Below are 19,755 nucleotides of genomic sequence, written 5' to 3' on the forward strand. Positions count from 1 at the left end.
GTAAGTACTGATAGTAAAGTGTCAAAAATCTTTTCTCCTTCACCCATGCTGATCTATCCCTTCAAAAATTGACACAGGACAACTTTACCTATCAATCAGTGGGCTCCGGATCAAAACCCCTCTGGACTACATGGGATCTGGCTTGGTGATGTATAATTAAACCAAGTGATAGATAAATTCTTGCAAATGCAAACAGGAACTAGTGAGGTATCTTTGGGAAGCTCCTCACCAGAAGAGACTATCTTGTCTAACCACATATGTTAGAAGGAAAACTCCCCCCAGCACTCCTGTGTTGCAGAGCTAGTCCCTACAGCCCAGGGATAGCTGAGAGCTATGGCATATCAGGCCGTGGGGGCTCCCCCAGAGACCCACAGACGCCACTCACATCTGAGGATCTCAGCTACAAAGGGAAATATGGACTTTCTCTACTTGTTGTTAATTAGCTTTTTTACTTCTTGTTTTCTGGGTGTCTCATCTTCAGCCCTGCTTCTATCCTTTTCTCTCCTTTTTTTTCCTGCCCTCTTTCCCCTTTCAGCCTATTATTACCATGCTCCTGTGAACTCGTGCCATCCTTTCCTGAGAAAGGTACAGACAGTCACTTTACTGCATTTTTCTTCTCTAGTCTTCACAAAACACAAAGTTGTGTGGATGGGAGTGACCACAACATTCACTAAGTTCACTGTCTAACAGCTCATTTGCTTTGCTGGTCTCTCTCAAGACATTTTGAATAATTAATCACAGAATCATTATGGACGGAAAAGATCATTGAGTCCAACCATTAACCCAACACTGCCAGGTCCACTACTAAACCACATCCCTAAGCACCACATCTACAAGTTCTCTGAGTACTTCCAAGGACTGTTATTCCATCACTGCCCAGGGCAGCCTGTTCCAATGCTTGACGGCCCTTTTGGTGAAGAAATTTTTCCTAATGTCTAGTCTAAACCTTCCCTTGTGCAACTCGAGGATGTTTTGTCTTCCCCTTTTGCTTGTTACCTGGGATAATTAATACTACTGTGCTGTTAGCATATACATGGCAATTTTGGCATCACTGCCATTGTCACCTGTTTCCATATACTGCAATTCCTGCAATGAAGAGCCACGAGGAGCCCTGGCACTTTTACTGCTTTGTGACTGTGCTGGGGGGACTTTTCCCCACAGAAACCCTGCTCTCCCCTCAGCGTGACCCTTGGCGTCTGTCCCTTAAGCCTCTATCTAGAGCTTTTAAAGTGTGTGTTGATCTCCCATGGGATAGAAAGCGTTAGTTACAAAGCCTTTTTTATTACCTCACATTTTGCTATATTCCCATCTACAAGCATCCTCTGGAAGAAAGGGCTATCACAGGAACTTGAACTAAGAGGAAAATACCAAGAATATAGGCGAGATCTGAGGAAGACAGTACTCTCGTTAAAGCAATTCAATTAAAGTGCTGGTCTTCATGCCAGTTTTAAAGCTCCTGTGTGGCAGTGGCTCTGACTGCAGAGCTCTAGAGGTCGCAGACTGACAGTCCTTGACAAGTACATCAGGTAGGTTCTGGTGCTCAGGTACAACTACATACCAACTTTACATGCCAGTTTCAGCCTGATGTTGGCTTACATCCATTATTTTGAATCACATCCACCTGATATTTATTAAAGATCCTGGAATACCAACTTGACACTGTACAGAATATGACGTAACTTGCACATAACTATTTCTTACTCTTTGAGAGCAGCATCACCTAATCCTAGGCAGGGTGTTGAGGTCACTTGGCGTGTTCAGCCCGGAGGAGTCTGAGGGGAACCTCACTGCGGTCTTCAACATCCTCACAAGGGGAAGTGGAGCGGCCGGCACTATCTCTTCGCTCTGGTTACCACTGACAGGACCCAAGGAAACGGCAAGAAGCTGAGTCGGGGGATGTTTAGGTTGGATATTAGCAAAGGTTCTTCATCCTGAGGGTGGTTGGGCACTGGAACAGGCTCCCCAGGGCAGTGGTCTGACAGAGCTCAAGAAGCGTTTGGACAACGCCCTCAGACACAGGATGTGACTCTTGGGGTGTCCTGCGGAGGGCCAGGAAGGGGATCCTCGTGGGTCCGTTCCAACTCAGGATATTCTAAGATTTCCAAATTAACCCTTTTCTTTTTCTTTTTTTTTTTTTTCTTTTTGTCCCCTCCTTTTTGGGGGCTAACTTTTCCGAGAAGCAGGGAAGAAGACGACTGCCCCTTTGTCCACCTCTCCCCGCGGCGCGCGCGGTGCCCGTTGCCCCGGCGACGCAAGTCTCGCGAGGCGCGGCGCGGCTCTCGCGGGCGGAAGCGGCCGCCCGTGTTTACAAGGCAGCCGCGCCGGGGCCGGGCCGCGCCGGGGCCGGGCCGGGGCAGCGCCCAGCGCCCCCCGCCCATGTGCCCGCAGCCCCCGCCGCCCATGGAAGTGATGGAGGGGCCCCTCAACCTGGTGAGCGCAGGGCCGGGGGGGGGCGGAGCCGGGCAGCGGGGAGAGCGAGACACCGCTCCGCGTAACCGGGCGAGGAGACGCGACCTGAGCGGACAGCGGGACTCTGGTCGCCCGCCTGTCGCCCCCAAACACCCGTTCAGGGCCCCGTGAGGCCGTGCCGGGCGGGAGCGGGGCCCAGCGCCGCGCCGGGGATGGGGGGCTCGCCACGGTGCGGCGGGACAGCGCTGCTCCGGGCCCCGGAGGGGGAACCGCGCAGGGAGCGAGTTGCGACATGTTTACCTTGCCGGGTGAGCCCTCTGTAAACGCGAGGGATAGGGGAAGTTCTGGGAGGCAAGTTCGGGAAGGAAGTGGCTAGAGGAAGCGTTTAGATAGCACAGGCCATATCCATGGCAGTTTAGAGAGTTTATCAGGACCCGGTGTTTCTTCTAACTTCAGAAGGCGAAATGCGTTAAAACCTGAAATCAGGACGCGCCCCGCTCCGCTCCGCCCCCCCGCTCCGCCCCCCCCCCCCCGGCTTAGACTAAGTCGCTAAGGAACTGGAGCTGAAACACAGATGGTCTGAAAAATGCAGCTTCACAAAAGCTAGTCAAATGTTAAACAGCCTAAATTGGCAGGTCCCTGTCCGATAGACACAATCTAGAAGAGTTAATTCCCTGCTGCCTTATGGGTTTTATCAAAGCTGTGTCTTGACTGTGCCTCAGATGTGGTGATGCAGTGTTCCCTTAGAAAACAAGCTTTGGTCCAGCAGTCCAGTGAGCCATGGACAGCACACCAGGAGTACATCAGTGGTGCTTCCAGGAATGAGTTTGATCCAGAAATTGTTCAGACATTGCCATGTGAACCTCAGGGACTTGTGTCAGTTCAGTTTTTAATCAAAGCTTATTTGCTCCAGCAGAGTGTCAACCCTGGCAAACCCTTGCCTGCTCCATGCAGAGCCAGTCAGGTATTCCTGGTTCACCCTCTCTGATTCAGGAAGGCTTTTAGAACTGTCACTGCTGACCACCCATGGAATTAGGAAGATGGTGAGTTTAGATCCAAATCAATGGTGCAGAACCTCTCTGGGTATGTCAGCATCACACTGTCTCAGACTTTTCACTCTATGCTGAAACACTAATTGAAATAAGGAACAGCAAGAAGTAGAAAAGCTCTTGTAACCTGTTGATATGATGGACTTAAAGTCAGGCAAACAGGCAGCACAGTAATGCAGGAGGGATAAACTGTAGCTAAGTTCACAGACACTGTAAAAACTTTTTAAAAAGTAGATCTAGTGCATAAAACTCTAAGGACAAAACAAATATTGTATATTCACTGGTAAATGTCTGTAAGCAGCAGCTTTTTGGCAGAGCAGATGTCACTAGTCAGTAGTGTTTCAGTAAGAGACCACTTAAAAGGACTGTAGGAGTGACAAGACTGTGACTAAAGCCTGGCTGATGATCTTGTGACCACAACAGGAGTGTTCAGGTACCACACCTGGGTAGCATCAGGCTGACAACAAGGTCAAGGCACTTCTGCATGAAGAGATAATACATGAAAAAAGGTACTTTACATACTTTTGTACAGAAAATTATGAAATTGCCTGCAAATATGCACCTACTGCCTTAGAGTGGCCTGAAATAAAAACACTTTTTTTTGAAAATGCTGCACAATATTCAGGGAAGGAGCCAACCTCCAGTGAAAGAACATCCATTTAAGATGTTTATAATATCCAATGTGATCTATTTCACTTGCTTCTCCTATAAATATCTTCTCTTACCTAAGTCTAGTTCCTGTCGACTGGAAAAGCACAACTTTTTCCAAAGATGACAAAGGGGAAAATAAAGCTACCAAAAACACAACAACAACAACAAAAAAAACCAAACAAACCAAACCAAACCCACCAAATCACCGAACACCTAAACTACAAAGTGGTTTTGGATACAGTAATCATTAGACTTAACTGCTATTGATGACTTGAGTACGAGACATTTCCCTTTCAGTCTATCATGGCTTTTTCACAAAATTGATTTTTCTTCAGTTAAGGTATTTCTTCATAATTTACTACAGTATTTGGATATTGCTTTGTCCTGTGAACCTTGTTCATTAGTTGTGGATTGGAGCATCTAGTCTTTTTTGAAAGCATGGATACTGTCCTGATTTTCTGGGCAGCTGATCTGACTTCAAAAAAAAAAAAATCCCTTACAGGTGGCATGCCGTAGCCAGTGTTCCACTGGTTTCAATTATGTTCTTTTTCTACCTTCTGACAGATAGATTTCCCTCAAAATAATGTTTTATCTTCGTGGAACTGGGCTTAATGCCTTCAACTATTTCTTTCTTATGTTTGCTATATTTTGGTTTCCCCAATTCACCGATTTAGTTCTGTAGATGGCACTAGACAACACAGATTTGCTTTCCAGATATGTTGAATATATATATATATACACACACACGCATACACACACACACACACACACACACACATATGTATATAACACTACAATGTTTTTTGTTCAATGGAAGTTTTAATTACTGACCTTCAGGTCTAATAACTTCAATGAGAAATGGATCCATCTTTTCAGAATTTGACCTTATTTAGCTCATTTACTTATGAATTTAGTTCTTCAGACTTTTTTTCTATTTTAAAGTTACTAACTTTTTGTATTCCTTCTGTGCCATTGTTGCGTGCTTAGCAAATGATCATGCTGAGTCTAACCCCAACTTTCCTTCTTTTAACCTTTCTAGGACTTGTGCTACAGTACTAACTGCTGATTTGATTTTTCCACTGAGCTGTCCTCAAGGTATTTGTTGTACCCAGTGATCCTTCCTTTAGGAATAACTGAAATAACTTTTCCAAGATCTGTTGCCATTGTCTGAGTTGACAGAGCCATTGGAAAGCGTTTTCGTAGAATCATTAAGATTGGAGAAGAACTCTAGGATCCAAGTCCAGCCATTAATCCAGCACTGCTAATGGACCACTGAACCATGTCTCTAAGCAGTGATCTCATCTTGAAAGAAAGAGTTAAAGCCCTCATCCTTATGCTTTTACTAGTGAGGAAGCCAGTTCTTAAACCCTACAAATAAAACATTTAGGTTATGCTGTGGAACTTAAAACCAGTATGAAGTGCAGTTTCTGCACCTGCAGACAACCGTGTAACAGGTTTCTAGCCCAGCTGATTACTTATTTCACACATAACCCAGTGTCAAAAACTTAAGGCATATCAACATTCTTCTACAGATTAAAACTTTTACTGCAAAAGCACAAAGATAAGTCTCTCATGAACACTGCAAGTTCTTGCAGAGCATCTCAAGAGCTTCTTGGTTGTATTTACTGTAGGGGTAATTCCTACTGCCATCTGATTTAGGCAAAGAATTCTGATCTCACATCCAGCAGTAATTTTAACCTTAGGTATAGGAGCAAAAGTTACAAGTTAAGAAGCACAACCACACACTGCTGGCCATCAGAAGCTTGGAAGGAACACAGTAAAAATGAGGCAAATAATATCAAACCTCAAGAAGAGATGAGAAAGAAAACTTGTTCCTTAAACAGTCCAGGACCTCAGAACTCTGCAGATTCTACTTTAACACCTCAGTATTGTCCTATAGCTAACGAGCCATACCACCTCTACTTTGTATTCTTCCTATAAGGTAGTAATGTTTGTATGGCTTATAATAAAATATAATCCAAAATCTGGTGAGTATCTGTCAGCTCTAAGTTTCTTGAAGCATAAGGGACCCAGCTTGAGGAGCTGCTGTTTTGGTGAAAACAGAAAGCACAGACCAGTGGCTGGAGTGAGAATAACAAAATGTGTATTTCAAAAATCTCATATAGTGAAAGATTTTAATATTAATGCATTGGTAGCAACCACTCCAGTGCGAGCCAGTCAGTGGTTTACTTTAGGAAGTGATTTAAAAGTGAGGTGAGTACTACATCCACACAAAGGCAAAATAACAAACAGAATAAATATGCAATATGGAGGTGTAGGAGGGGCATCTATGAAAGTTCACTAGAGACCAAAGGATTTAAACCACATGGGCTAATGTGTTTGAGACTCAATGCCAGCCTGCAGCTCTGTTATTTTGATTCGAAAACCAGGAATATTATGTTAATCTATAGAAACATCCACTGAACCCCACTTGTTTTCTTCGATTTTTTTTAATAAAGCTTAACCTGCTATACTTGATCTTCCAGTCTAAAATGGAACCAAAAAAAGGGCAGATGCACTCAATTCTGAGCTCAAATTAGAGAGGACAAGCTTGTAGGTAATAAAAGGGGGGAAAGTATCACTCTATAGATGTGCCTCACACAAAGTCTGTTTTTACTACAGTGGTGGGTGAACCACAAGGTGTGAACCCACAGAGGCAGCCTCATATCTGAGAGAAGTGACTGGAGGTGCTGAGGTGGTGCATCAGATGCTCAGCTGAACAGCCAGATCAGTAACAGCCACCTCAAGGCTGTGTTCAGGTATATAATTCCTATTAAAGGCACAACACAGAACTGTTCCACGTGACACAGAAAACAACTTGCAGCTGCTCCCAGTCAAGAACATAATTAGCTAAGCTATGGGTGGTTGACAGAAGCATTATTTCCTCACTGTAACTGTGCTGTTTGGGTACCTACCAGCAGTGCCTTTCTGCTGCATCACACGGGCATTACGTGCCTGTCATCAGGCCACACAGTTCAGCTCTGAGTCAGCATGACCAGCAGTTTGAACACCCAAATGAAGCCACCTCATGGAGGCCTCGTGAGGCAGCAGACTGAGGTCACAGCTGAATCCTCTCTGCCCCACTTGTTTTCAACTTGTTCCTCCTGGAATAGATTGTTTACTGGACAATTTGTTGTGATGGCTCTGTTGTTCCCTACTGAGGAGTAGCTCAGTTGCTGTAACAGCTTGAGCCATGTGGTTTAAGGCTGCACATCGAAGCCCAGGTTGGTCTTGTTTATTATCAGGGCAGCAGAACAGTTCTCACTTAGCAAGACTTGCTGTGACACTGTATATGGGGACAAGAAAAACACCACCAAAGCAGGTGGTGCCTGAGAACTGCAGGCATGCAAAATGCCCAGGGAGGTGGTGGAGCCACTGTCTTTGGAGGTGTTTAAGGAAAGACTGGACATGGCACTTAGTGCCATGGTCTGGTGTACATGGTGGTAGGTTGGACTCGATCTCAGAGTTATTTTCCAACCTAATTGATTCTGTAAAAATGGCTCTGACAAGCAAGTTGAAGCATTCAGTGCTTTTATCCTACTAAGTGGATGAAAAGGAAGTGAATGAGGTTGATTTGACTATGCAGTAGGTAAAAGGATACCACACCCTAAGGAAGGTGCAGGTGATACATGCCTCTATGGGGTTTGGAAGGCTCCACCTAACCTGAGCAGTGTGGATGTGAGTTGGTTTCATTCCAGATCTCTTAATTGCATTTGCATGGTGAGGAACTCAGACTAACCACTTTATCTTAAACTTGGAATAGGCTGGGAACACACGCGTAGTCAATTAGAGCTATTCAGTGAATTAATGTGGGTTGGCAAAACAACTGGTTGCTTGTCTGCCCATATATTTAAATTCTAATGCCATTGCTTACATGCCAGTTGAACTTTAACATCTTTACATACAAAGCGAGTGAGGAGTCTGTCAGTGCTGAGAACACATTCTCATGAGAGTTTCACATACTTGTTTTGCTCTGTAGGAACACTAACCTGTAATTTACACAGCTGAGTCATTGTTCTGTCAACCTGGCTAAGTACCGGCTTACAAAGACAGACAATTGAGCTCACATTCGACTAGTGGTCTTGGTTGAACAGCCACAATGGGTTCTGCCATTTTTTGGTTCTTAATCATCTTTCTCTACAGAATACAATTATTTAAAAATGGGAGCTTGCTTCTGTTGATAAAGCTACATTTTACCATTTCTTTAGTCTTAGTGGCAAATATATTCCCATTATTTAGCATGTTACAATACAACTCTATATTATTTTTGGCTTTAGTAAGTACAAGCATTTTCCATAGTCACCCCAATCATGATTGCACTTTTTTTTTTTTAAAGTAAATGGGTGGCCACAGTTTATTCTTGGACCTCTCAGGTCAAGTTTTCCCATTGTGTTCTCTCTTCATTCTGTTTTTTCAATGCATATGAGGACATACACATTGAAACCTTTTTAAGTTCACTGTTTCCTGGTAAGAATGATGTTTGAAAGAGATTTCCATAGATATAGAACTGACAGAGTGTGGCATGGGAGTAACCGTGGTGCACCAGCTCATCCCACCCTTTGTGACCCTCTGCTGTAAACATCCACGTGGAAAACACTTAGCACGCTTGGATAACATGGAAGTGACACAGTGTGCACTTTATGACTCTTCAAACACTCTTAGGAAAACAGACCTGTGTCCTTAGGGAAACAAATCCTCAAATAGATCCCTCATCTCTCAAAAAAAAAAAAAACAACAACAAACTGAAAAACCAAAAAACCTTCCTCTTTGCTTTCAGCAGTGAGAGACCACAGGTGTTGATCCTTTCTGGCAAAAATAACTGGTATCCACAGCCCATGGCATAAAGTAGATGACAGTAGCAGCAAACAGTGGTTTCACTTAAAAAACTTAGAAACAAACTTCTTGTGGTTAAGCTTCCATCAGGCTCCATTGTTTTAGCAGCTGGGTTTTCCTGCCTTTATTAGTCACCTTTTAAGTTAGGCACCAAAATCTGTGCTTCATAATCATATTAAAATACATAATTTTTAGAGAGTCCCTTGCAATGTACAAAGAAGGCCGTAAGCTTAACATCTTGTGCAAGGCTTTGTCCAAGTGAAGAGCTGTTGTCCCATTAGTGGAACAGAGAAAACCAAAACATACACAAGACTGTCTCAGCTACAGAAGCACTGTTGCAAATTACTGCTCTGAGGAGAGGGTAGCAGACTGAAAATGAGCCAGTAACACATCTACCTTTTCAAAATATTGTTGCTTTGAGCAGTTTTTTTCCTGTTATGCTCCTTTCTGTCATATCTAGCCACCAACTGGAATTCTATGGGAAAAAGCAGCAGCTTTTATTTTTCCCCAGCATAAGCTAGGATCACACTGTGGTAATCCTTTAAGTTGTAACAGTACACCGTTTCTAGAGAGAAAATGAGCATTTTTATTTTTCAGTTTGAGAGAACATTAATAGATCTGGCAAGTGGGCCTTATGGCTTCATTTCTCAAAGGCTGCAGTCACATCATTGTGTAGTTTATAGTGCAAAAACAAGAGGAATGTTAATTTTTGGGCTGCTAAAGAAAGCTCTGGGTAAAGAGGGCAATCTGTATTGCTGTTTTAGAGGGTTGTTTGATTGTTGATTTGTTGTTTAGAGAAACCTAGGCAATGATTTGGGCTAGTTGAGTGAAAAATCAAATAGGAGCCTTTCTGTAGAATAGCACAAACTTTCAAATGCAGGTATCCCCCTTCAACATATCAACTCCAGTTGGAAAGGGTAGAAAAATGTCAAACTTACCTGCTTTTGCAGTTGGTCCAGAGTGATTCATGTCACACAATAAAGCTTACACAAACGTTGTAAGAAGTAGTTATGTTGAAGCAACGTGAGGAAGCTTTTTATCTTGGCCATCCTGCCCTCACCTGCTTCCTTTTACAAGGGTCAAATTGTTAACACCTGTCCACTTGCCTACTGGGAATTCCTGCTCATTAGGATTGGGAGGGACATCTGGAAGTAGTTGTCAACCTGCTTGCACCCTTCAATTCCATAGCTTGTTAATAAATTATAATTATTCTTACACCCCATCCTACATTTATTTCCAGCACTGCAAGTGGAAGAGGAAAGAGAAATCGGATCCATAAACCCAGCAGAGCCAAGCGGCAGGTGTTTCTGTAACCACAGCAGCAGGACCAAGGTCAAAGCAGTCCTGCTGGAATGTGCTGGGATCCAGCACAGCAGCTCCACAACTGTTGTGTAAACACCTTCCTTTAGCATGACATCAGACCAGGGATAAACTTGAGAGTCATTTTTTTCTCTTCAGGATATAGGACCAGTTCTTCCATTGCCAGTTTTATAACGGGATACAGGCTCCTCTGAGTTCAAAACAGATTTGCTAACAATGGTTGGAAGCTGTGTGGCTGAGTGGAACTGAGCATTTCTTGCAGTAAGCCAGCAGACTAGACAAGATGTACAAGCTCATCCATCATAATGGCCATTAAGCACCCAAATACTTCTGCTGCAGCTTCATCACTTGCTGCTAGGAAACAGCACCGCTAATTTCTCCAAACTGCTTATTGAAAAATAAGCTACCATGAAAATGGGAGAGATTCCTTGGTCCTTCCACAATCAACTAACGGGCACAAACACTCACAGGGTGGCATAAATGAGCAAATATTTCCTTGTCAAGCTGGCAGGAAAAGATGGAAAATGAGGAATTCCTTGCCCATGACTGACTGCAGAACACCTGGTTTTCTCACACAAAGCTGTGCTTAAAACTGATTTTTCTCTGCTGTGGTTTCTGTTGTTTTCGTTGGGAAGTTTGTTGCATCACAGTAAGGTGGTCTGATGTGTATATTTCGATGTAAGGAGCAAGAAAGGCATTTTGACCTTCTCAACAGAGGATCATGTTTTCTTCTTGCTAACTTCTATGGACTGTTGCTTTCCTAATTTTATTCACAGTCCAGCCTGACTTCTTCAGACTCCTTTCAGCTTCACTGGAAGTTAATTGAGAATGTTGCTCAGTCAAACAGAACTGACTGTCCTCAAATGTACTTAAGTGATTTGAGTAAGATCATACTCCAGTAGTTTAAAACATGTAAGAATAACCCTTGAAAACAGTTAGACTCAAATTCTTACATGTAGAAACTAATAAATGAAACCAGTTCCCCTGCCTGTTGAAGTGCTTCCTTAGCCCTTCTGTCTCTGGCTATCCTGTTTCCTCTTACCCTGTTTTTTCAGACCTGCCCATGCAGTTTTCAGAAGCAGCTGTATCAATACTAATTTATTGAAAAATTGTTTTGCAAAGAGCTAGTTCAGGTGTTTTTTTTGTCCATGACACAGCTAATTTGTAACGGGATGAGCTGCCAGGAATAACCAAGGAGATGACTCTATCTGTGCTGATCCTGTTTGTTCATTCCCATGGGAAATTAGTTTATCTTTCTGGCATATGTCATTTGTAGGAGTCCATAGAAAAAGGCCATAAAATAGATAATTTTCCAATAGAAAAACACTTCCACTTCTGAGATTATTTAACCTCAGGGCAGAAGAAATAGGAAATGCTGACAATGCTCTGAGGATTCAATGAAGGTGAGGAAGAAGAATATAACAAAAAATGTTTGTTGTGAAGAATCGAGGAATTGTATTTTGGTTTTTTAAAAACACAGCATATTAGCATATGAAATCAGTTTTAGAAAAGCCAAATGTCTACATGCAGTGATATAACTGCTAGGGATTGCTTAAGAACAGCTGTCGCCCAAACAAGTGTTTTCTATACAAATCATTCTCTTCTGGGGTGTAAGAGCTGCCAAGATTGTGGTAGAAAATTGAACTTACTGTAGCAGTGCAGGGGATAAGTCCACTTGGAGGACAAAGAACCTGACCTGTGTTTTGGAACTTGTGTTTTAGGTGGATGTTAATATAAGTGTCACGTAAGTATCAGTACCTGATGTATGCTTACTTCAAACTCAACGTGCAGCACAACAGCCCTGAACTGTGTAACTGAGAGTCTCACCAGTTAGTGCTTCTAGCCTTTCACATTACACAGCTTGTCTGGGAGGAGGGACCATAAAATTCGTGTCTTGTAGTAATGACAAAAAGATTTACTTTCATGAATGTTGCAGTGCTGGTTATACAGTAGTGTTTCTCACTGAGCATATGCAAATACAATTGCTTGCTTCCAGCAACATCCTTAGTCTGTGATGGTGGTTTACATTAGTGGTTTACAAATACTAGTATAGACTTAACTGTTGTACAGCAACAACGTGACTTTGATATCTTTAACTATGGCTGTGCTGCTGCCATTAACTGGTGTAAGCTGCAGACAAAAAAAAAAGGCAAAGATCTTTTGTAGTTTATTCACCCAAGAGGCAAAGCCTCTAGGGCATGGGACAGCAGAAAATATCAGACCAGCTGTGAGATGTAACACAATTCAAATATTTTGCATTCTGCCAGGTAAACTGGTCCTAAAAACACACAACTTCTCATAACTTCTTATCCCTAATGGTCTTTTTACACATCTGTGGTAAGTGCCTGCCTATAAAAGAGAATATGTACTTTCTGAGGAACAGCTTCAAAAGGATTTTGTTGTGTACACACTACCTTTGCTGCATTAACAGCCTTCAGTTCTTACCAGTACAGACTCTTGTAAGGTAGTATTAAAGAAGAAGTCCAATTATAAAACGTGGACGGGAGTGGGAGATCTGAGCCTAAAAGCATGAGAATTGCAATCAGTACAGTTTCTTAGATGTAATGATTACTTTTACCACAGGTACAGCTTTGTCCATGAACCCTCATTGATGCGATGTTGTTTTTTTTTGAAGGCTCACCAGCAGAGCAGAAAAGCAGATCGCTTGTTGGCAGCAGGGAAATATGAAGAAGCAATTTCTTGTCACAAGAAAGCTGCTGGTGAGTAGGTTATTTCTCACATTCCAGCTGTTAAAATCAGTTCCTAGATTTGCATGCTCTGTGCCCCAAGCCTGTCTGAGCTCAAGAAGCATTTGGACAATGCTCTCAGGTGTGTGGTGTGACTCCTTGGGTGTCCTGCCTAGGGCCAGGAGATGGACCCAATGATCCTGATGGGTCCCTTCCAACTCAGAATATTCTGTGATTCTATGATTCTATGTAAGTAGAATATCTAGTTACTTGCAAAATTTTTATTTTTAAAATGTGAGTTTGTTTTTCAGTCCAGATCAAGAGCCCTTTTGGAAACTTTTTTTTCTCATATGAGCAGCTCAAGTCAGACATTTCCATAGTTGTTTTGATTGGGGATGGTTATCACTGCGAACGCAGTTCTTGACTGAAGATGAAGCCAACACCTTGTGTCATGCACAGACTAAAGCTGGGTACCTGCTGTAAGCCAGTTTCACTTTACCCTTTGTATTTTCTTCACTGCTTTCATAGCTGAGGTCACCTGCTTCCCCTGCTAATAAAGGAAATACTTAGACAAATGTTTGCTTACAAAAGTTTACTTCCCTTTCCTGATGTCTGAATCAAGCAGCTGAAAACAGGTGATGAGCTCAGCTTCCCCAGAGCTCGAGCACAACAGCAGATTGACACCCTGTCCTGTGTGAGACCTTGTGCGTTTACCTGTCCATTTAAATAGTCCCGCCTAATTATCTGTGTTGGAGTCCCTCAGCTCTCTGACAGTGCAGCAGCTACTTGGCAGAAGAAGAAAGAGGATCTCTTAATTGGTGCAACAAGTAGGACATTTTCAGTGACAGGGCTTTGAGGAGACAAAGTCTCCTCAAAGGAGAGTGGCTACTCTCCTTATGATGTTATGAACATCATAACCTAGATACCAGGCCTTCTCACTTTCCATTCATAAATACTAGAAGTTAAAGTGAGAAACTGATAGTTTCTTTGGTTTTTATGAATACTCAGAGTGATCAGGGATAACACATTCTGGTATGCAGACTTTTGGTTTTCTTTCGTTCATATACCAAGACAAAACCCAGAAGGGCACTGAATGTTTCTTGCATTTCTTTGTCTGATGATTCTATGCCATTATCTTGCATCATTCCAAATTTGGTTAAGAATTTCTTACACCTTGTCATTTTCAGCACTAGCAAGATATGCTCAAAGTGCTTCTCTGACTCTTAAGCCAGCACATTTTCTGGTTTGGAGGAGAACTTGGGAAAAAAAGTGAGGAACTAAGGACCATAATTTTTCATTATGAATATAATTTAAAAGCATGACTTCATAATACTGGTGTGCCATGGGCAAGAGGATTTTACTTATCACATTTTGTCATAACGTGCTTGTATGCTAAAAGGTCTGGTCCTTAGCTGTGTTCCTGCCCTTCATGGGAAAGCTTATTCTTCTGGGACTTTCTGGAAATGGCTGTTGTCCTTCTCTGTAAAACAAATTTGAGCAACTCAAGCCAACAGGATACCATGGAAGGGGTGTAGTGTGCATTGCAAGACCTTACAGCAATTTTTCCTGACTTTTGAAAACCAGCAGGTGTTTCCAACCACCGTAACTCTGTAAATGCTTTGCCTCTAGACTGCTGCCTTTATGTAGGGGTTCAGCACACAGAAGGCCTGGAGCCTTTCCTTAGGTTTTATGGGAATGCTGAGGTTGTGCAGGCCGTGCTGACGCTGACCTGTTCTCTATCCACAGCGTACCTCACGGACGCCATGAAGCTGACCCGGTCGGAGCAGGTGAGGCCCCAGTGCAGCAGCTACAGCTCCTGTGTGTCCCACTGTGCCCTCGCTGATCACACCCCCCTTGGGCGTTACCCTCTCCAAAGTTTTCTGAGCCCTTGGCAACTGCACCGGGAGCGTCACAAGTGTGGTAACACCGGTCTTCCTAGGGAGTTTTTCCAAGTTTATGTGGAGCAGGGACAAGAGAAATGCTAAGCCATCCAAGGGGTCTCCAGCTTTCTAGTCTGCCAGGCGTCTTCAGGGAGGTGATAAAACTAGTTTCATGTTTAGCTTTTGCTGTGAGGCACTTTGCTGAGACACAAAGCTGAGCGTCTCATCTACAGTCTGTAATTTTGGGTTTATTCATCCTGACTGGGGGATCTCCAGAACAACAGCCCTGACACCTTTCCTTAATCATTGCACAGATCTGCCTGTGAATGTAGCAGTGCAGTCTGCTCAGCACTGTTACAGCAGTAGGGTTTGAATTTAGCCAATATTATGAAAGCAAATAACCCTTGGAGATCAGGCCTCTGTCTTTGCTCCAAAGGGTCATTCTTTTGGAAAATGGTCTCTCATCCAGGTGGTTCCTGTGAGTTATTGTCCACCATGCCACCCCCTTCATTAAATATGGCTGAATCATTTGGGACTGTATCTGGCCTTGGAGCAATTTGCTGCTTAGTTTCAGGTGTTATTGATATGTCTACACAGATACCATCACAGAAGCATACAAAAAGTTTGCATGGTTTAGCAAAGCGTGGCTGTGCATGCCAGGAGAATCCCTTCCTTCCTGGTGCTGTTCATAGGTTGGTTAAACTCCTGGTTTAACCAACAGCCCCTGCTCAGAGGGGTTGTAGCCTGGTCAGTGACTTACAAACAAAAAGACCAGGTTTTTTGCTGAATTTGGGTGACATATCTGAATCTGTTGCATTGTACAAGCAGAGGGCAGTTCTTGCTCCCCCCCCCTCAGCCGTGCTGTGATACTGTTCATGTAAATATTTACACACATGTAACTTTACCTGCATGAATATTCAGGTGGGATCAGGGATCACCCACTAAATTGTTTAATCTTGTTCTTACCCAGGCTCAGCTGTCACTGGAATTACAAAGGGATAGTCACATGAAACAGTTACTGCTCATCCAGGAGAGGTGGAAAAGGGCAAAGAGGGAGGAAAAGCTGAAGGCCCAGCAGAATGCTGATAAGGAAACAGCCACACACCTTCAGACTTCTTATAAGCCATCTGCTGAAGACTCTGATGATCAAAACATACTGGTTCCTGTTACTCAGAAATACAGCCCTTCCACAGAGAAACATTCGCAGGATATTCAGGGTGTCTTTGACAGGGACCCAGATACACTGTTGTTTCTGCTTCAGAAAAAAAAGGAGCCGATGGAAGCATGTATTGGGAGTAAAGCTCCAAAAGATGACAAAACAATAATAGAAGAGCAGGCAACCAAAATTGCAGATTTGAAACGGCACATAGAATTTCTTGTAGCTGAAAATGAGAGATTAAGGAGAGAGAATAAGCAGCTAAAAGCAGAAAGAGCTAGACTCCAAAAATCTCCAGTAGACAAGGAGCTGGATGTAGATGCTGATTTTGTAGAGAAGTCAGAGTTGTGGGGTCTGCAGCAACACTCAGAAAGTACTTCTTCAGCTGCAACGTGGCAGAAGTTTGCAACAACTGCTGGGAAGGCAAAGGACATTCCAATACCCAACCTTCCCCCCCTGGACATCCCATCCCCTGAACTCCCACTGCTGGAACTCTCTGAAGATATACTGAAAGGACTGATGAATAGTTAAAACCCAGGAAAAGTGCTCAGTATAGTTACCCATACTTAAGAAAAGGGAAAGCCACCAGGACAGTGGTGATCTGAGGGCAGAAACATCTACCACAATCCTACTGTTGGAGAAAAGGCATTAAGCAACTCTGTTACTGTGAAATACACATCATATCTGATCTACTTCATGAGAGTTAAAGGTACCATAGTTGGTATAAGATGGTGAGCTCTTTTAGTCTTTCTCCCAACGTTTCAAACCAAACGACTGCCTGGAGAATGTTTCAAGTAACACAATCCTTCAGGGTTTTTAAGTATGCTATATATGTAATAGTTATCTATAATGCCATAAATGATGGTGCAGAACCTAACTGTTATGGTTGCCAGTCGGCTGCCACTTCATATTGAAAAATGCTTTCTAGCATGAATTTAAACTGTGCATTTCATTATGCATAACTTTGTTAATTCAGATACAGTGCAATTTATACACCTCCTAGATGGATTTATGTGCCACACTCAGTACTCCTGACCATGTTAACCTCAAGTCAGGAGAGATTTTATTTTCCATTCTATGAAGGAACCAACTTATTAGTTCTGTTGACGAGGTTTTTTTTGGGGGGTTATCTGTTTACATAACTAATCAGGGTGCATTGAATCTAGCTATTGGTTTCTGTATAAAGTGACATGGTTTAAAAAAAGAAAAACCTATACTTAAGGAAAAATACCCTTTTTGTTTTCAGTGATGCATGAATGGAATAATTCTAGCTGGCAGTATTTGATGGAAACAGAAATTGTTTACAGCTTAACCTGATTCAAAAGGATAGGAAAATAAAAACCAAGGTGTTTTGACACTAAACGTGTGTTAAATCTCTACAGATGTTGCAGAGTATAAAAACCAAATTAGTACTTGTACTAACAGCGTTAGTACACACGTACAAGCTGGGCTTCTGTGTTCGTCATCCAGCACATTTGAGGAAGCTGGGATGAATTTAGAGTGCCCAGCCCATCCATGAAGTGACCTGGCTGACAGCTGGGTTAGAGTCATAGAATCGACTGGCTTGGAAAAGACCTCCGAGATCATCAAGTCCAACCCTTGATCCAACCCTGCCGTGGTTCCCAGACCATTGCACTGAGTCCACATCCAGTCTCACCTTAAACACCTCCAGGGACGGTGAATCCACCACCTCCCTGGGCAGCCCTGATTACTCTCTCTAAAAAATTTCTTCCCAATATCCAACCTACGGCTCCCCTGGCACAGCTTAAGACCATGCCCTCTTGTCCTACTGCTGGTTGCCTGGGAGAAGAGACTGCCGCCCACCTGGCTACAACCTTCTGTCAGGTGGCTGTAGAGTGAGGAGGTCTCCTCCGAGCCTCCTCCAGGCTGAACGACCCCAGCTCCCTCAGCCTCTCATAGGATTCTCATAGGGTTCTTACACTGGAGCGTCCCAGGGGCAGCTCTGTGGTCCTGCCTGGGACAGGCCCCCTGGAGCCGCAGGAAGGGCCTGTGAGCAGGCACACCCACTGCGGGGCTGGGCCAGCTCTGGCAGGGCAGGGCAGGGCAGGGCAGGGCCTCCTCCTCACCCGCCCATTCCAGCAGCTCGGCCTCTGCCCTGGTACCTGAAAGGGGCTTTCCTCAGGGTGTTCCCGTGGGTAGTGGAGGCCTTAGTTAACCTCAGCTGTTACTGATTATTGAAAAGTGTTCACTGTTGCAAGCTACCTAATTTTAAGTAATTCTTGTGCTGTTAAAAAGGTGAGCTTGCTTTCTAAAGGTGCATTTTTCTTCCAGAATAGGCTTGGAAGTGCAGCAAGAACACCTTACTGCTGTGCAAATTGTCCCCCGGCCTCTGTATACCTGGTGTCTTCTGTGCTTGAAGGAGAGTAGGGACTGGAGGCTAGAAATGTCTATGGAAACAGAGGTAAGACGAGGTCATTAGAGGAGGTCCCTCGTGCTGAATTGTAGCTGGAATCTAATCTTGCTGGGGGAAAAAAAAAGTTGTTTTTCAGTTGGTGCAGTTTAGCAAATGGCCTCACAGACCAGCTGTGATGAGGTGACCTGTTCCAGGGCAGCCCCAGCTCGCTGCTCCCACCAAAGGGCAAGTCACAGTCTCTGCTGACACCTGCCTGGCTGGCTGTTCAGGTGACAAGGCAGAGCAGCACAGTAAGTAAAGCAAAGAAAGGCATGTGCTACAAGATGGAAATAAAGTGATTTAAGCAGCTACCAGGGCTGGTAGCTCAAGGCTGCAGACATTTCAGCGATCTCTGCAAACAGCAGCTATAGGAGAAGGAAGCAACTTTTAGCCTGGCTACCTCTGCTAAAGAGTCAGGGTTCCTCAGAGGTGGGAGCATGGGACTTGCCAGCTCTGCCTTTTTGTAAGACTAAACTGTCCCTTCACGTATAGCTCCATAAACAAAACACCAGACCTGAAGGAAGCTGTGGGAAGGGTAGCCAAGTGGGGGCAAAACTCCACGCTGCCACTTTGGGAAAGTGGTAAAACTTCTCTCTCCTGCAGTGCAAATGTTTGTTTGTTCTTGCAGTCTGCCTGCTCAACACAGGACTGCTGCTGAATCTCAACTTCGAGCAGTAAGGCTGAGCACAAGAGTGTTCCACTCCCTGAGTGATGCTGAATTTTTCCAAGTAAGGAATTCTTCAGTCTGAATCCACACCTAAGCAATTACTCAGTGCATGGGAAGAAAGGTAGGTTGTACAGAGAATACTCACCACTAGAGGACAGGTTTTACAGATACATGGCAATAAACCTAAGGAAAGCCGTCTCCCGTGGATGTCAGCAATTAGTTTAAGCCCGAACAATTTAGGACTGGTTTAGGCGGTTACTGCCTTCCGGCCGCGGCCCCGCGGCGCTCGGCCCGGGCCCTGCTCCCTGCGCTCTCCGCAGCCCTTGGCAGCCCCCAGCCGGGCCCTGCCGAGCCGCGGGGACCCTCCTCCCTCCGCCGTGCCCGTGTCCTGACACCGCCGTGCCGACGGGCTCATTCCCGGGCCGGAGAGAGCCAGGACGAGGTGCGGTGCGGGAAATGCTGCGCAGGAGGTGACGGGTTGCAGCAGCAGCAACAACGAAGTGGTAGGTAAGTCACTGGCGGTCACACAGCCTGGCACAGTTCATGGAAAGATTCCCATGGGCAGGGAGTCTGGGCTGCACTGTTTTACACGGGACAGAATTAAACACTCCTGTGGTCTGTCGTTTCAGTGTCTCACCAATTTTAAATACATGTCCAGACACTGACTTCTATTCACAGACTTCGCTTTGA

The 19,755-nt window shown here is 44.1% G+C and overlaps 1 protein-coding gene and 1 long non-coding RNA gene across 4 annotated transcripts in view; one reads left to right on the top strand and one right to left on the bottom strand.

Moving 5' to 3' along the window:
• Window positions 1-1,971, bottom strand: part of LOC113996321 — a 68,992-nt gene extending 67,021 nt beyond the window's left edge. Inside the window, exon 1 of the long non-coding RNA XR_005564967.1 lies at window positions 1,702-1,971. This is a non-coding gene — a long non-coding RNA (uncharacterized LOC113996321). The remainder of the gene's footprint in view (window positions 1-1,701) is intronic.
• A 335-nt stretch (window positions 1,972-2,306) lies between these two features.
• Window positions 2,307-17,347, top strand: NRBF2 (nuclear receptor binding factor 2). Of its 3 annotated transcripts, none has more exons than XM_027737302.2 (4): window positions 2,307-2,430; window positions 12,898-12,982; window positions 14,696-14,736; window positions 15,800-17,347. In XM_027737302.2, exons 1-4 carry the CDS (start codon window positions 2,377-2,379, stop codon window positions 16,514-16,516), a joined length of 897 nt encoding a protein of 298 aa, XP_027593103.1. In that variant the 5' UTR covers window positions 2,307-2,376; the 3' UTR covers window positions 16,517-17,347. The 3 variants fall into 3 exon arrangements, with proteins under 3 accessions (XP_027593103.1, XP_027593105.1, XP_039241074.1); XM_027737304.2 differs by lacking the exon at window positions 2,307-2,430 and adding an exon at window positions 3,323-3,452; XM_039385140.1 differs by lacking the exon at window positions 2,307-2,430 and adding an exon at window positions 7,538-11,174.
• Window positions 17,348-19,755: the final 2,408 nt, after the last annotated feature.

This window comes from Pipra filicauda, unplaced genomic scaffold (assembly GCF_003945595.2).
Source record: "Pipra filicauda isolate LSUMZ 115617 unplaced genomic scaffold, ASM394559v2 scaffold398_size834171_pilon, whole genome shotgun sequence".
Lineage (NCBI taxonomy): Eukaryota > Metazoa > Chordata > Aves > Passeriformes > Pipridae > Pipra > Pipra filicauda.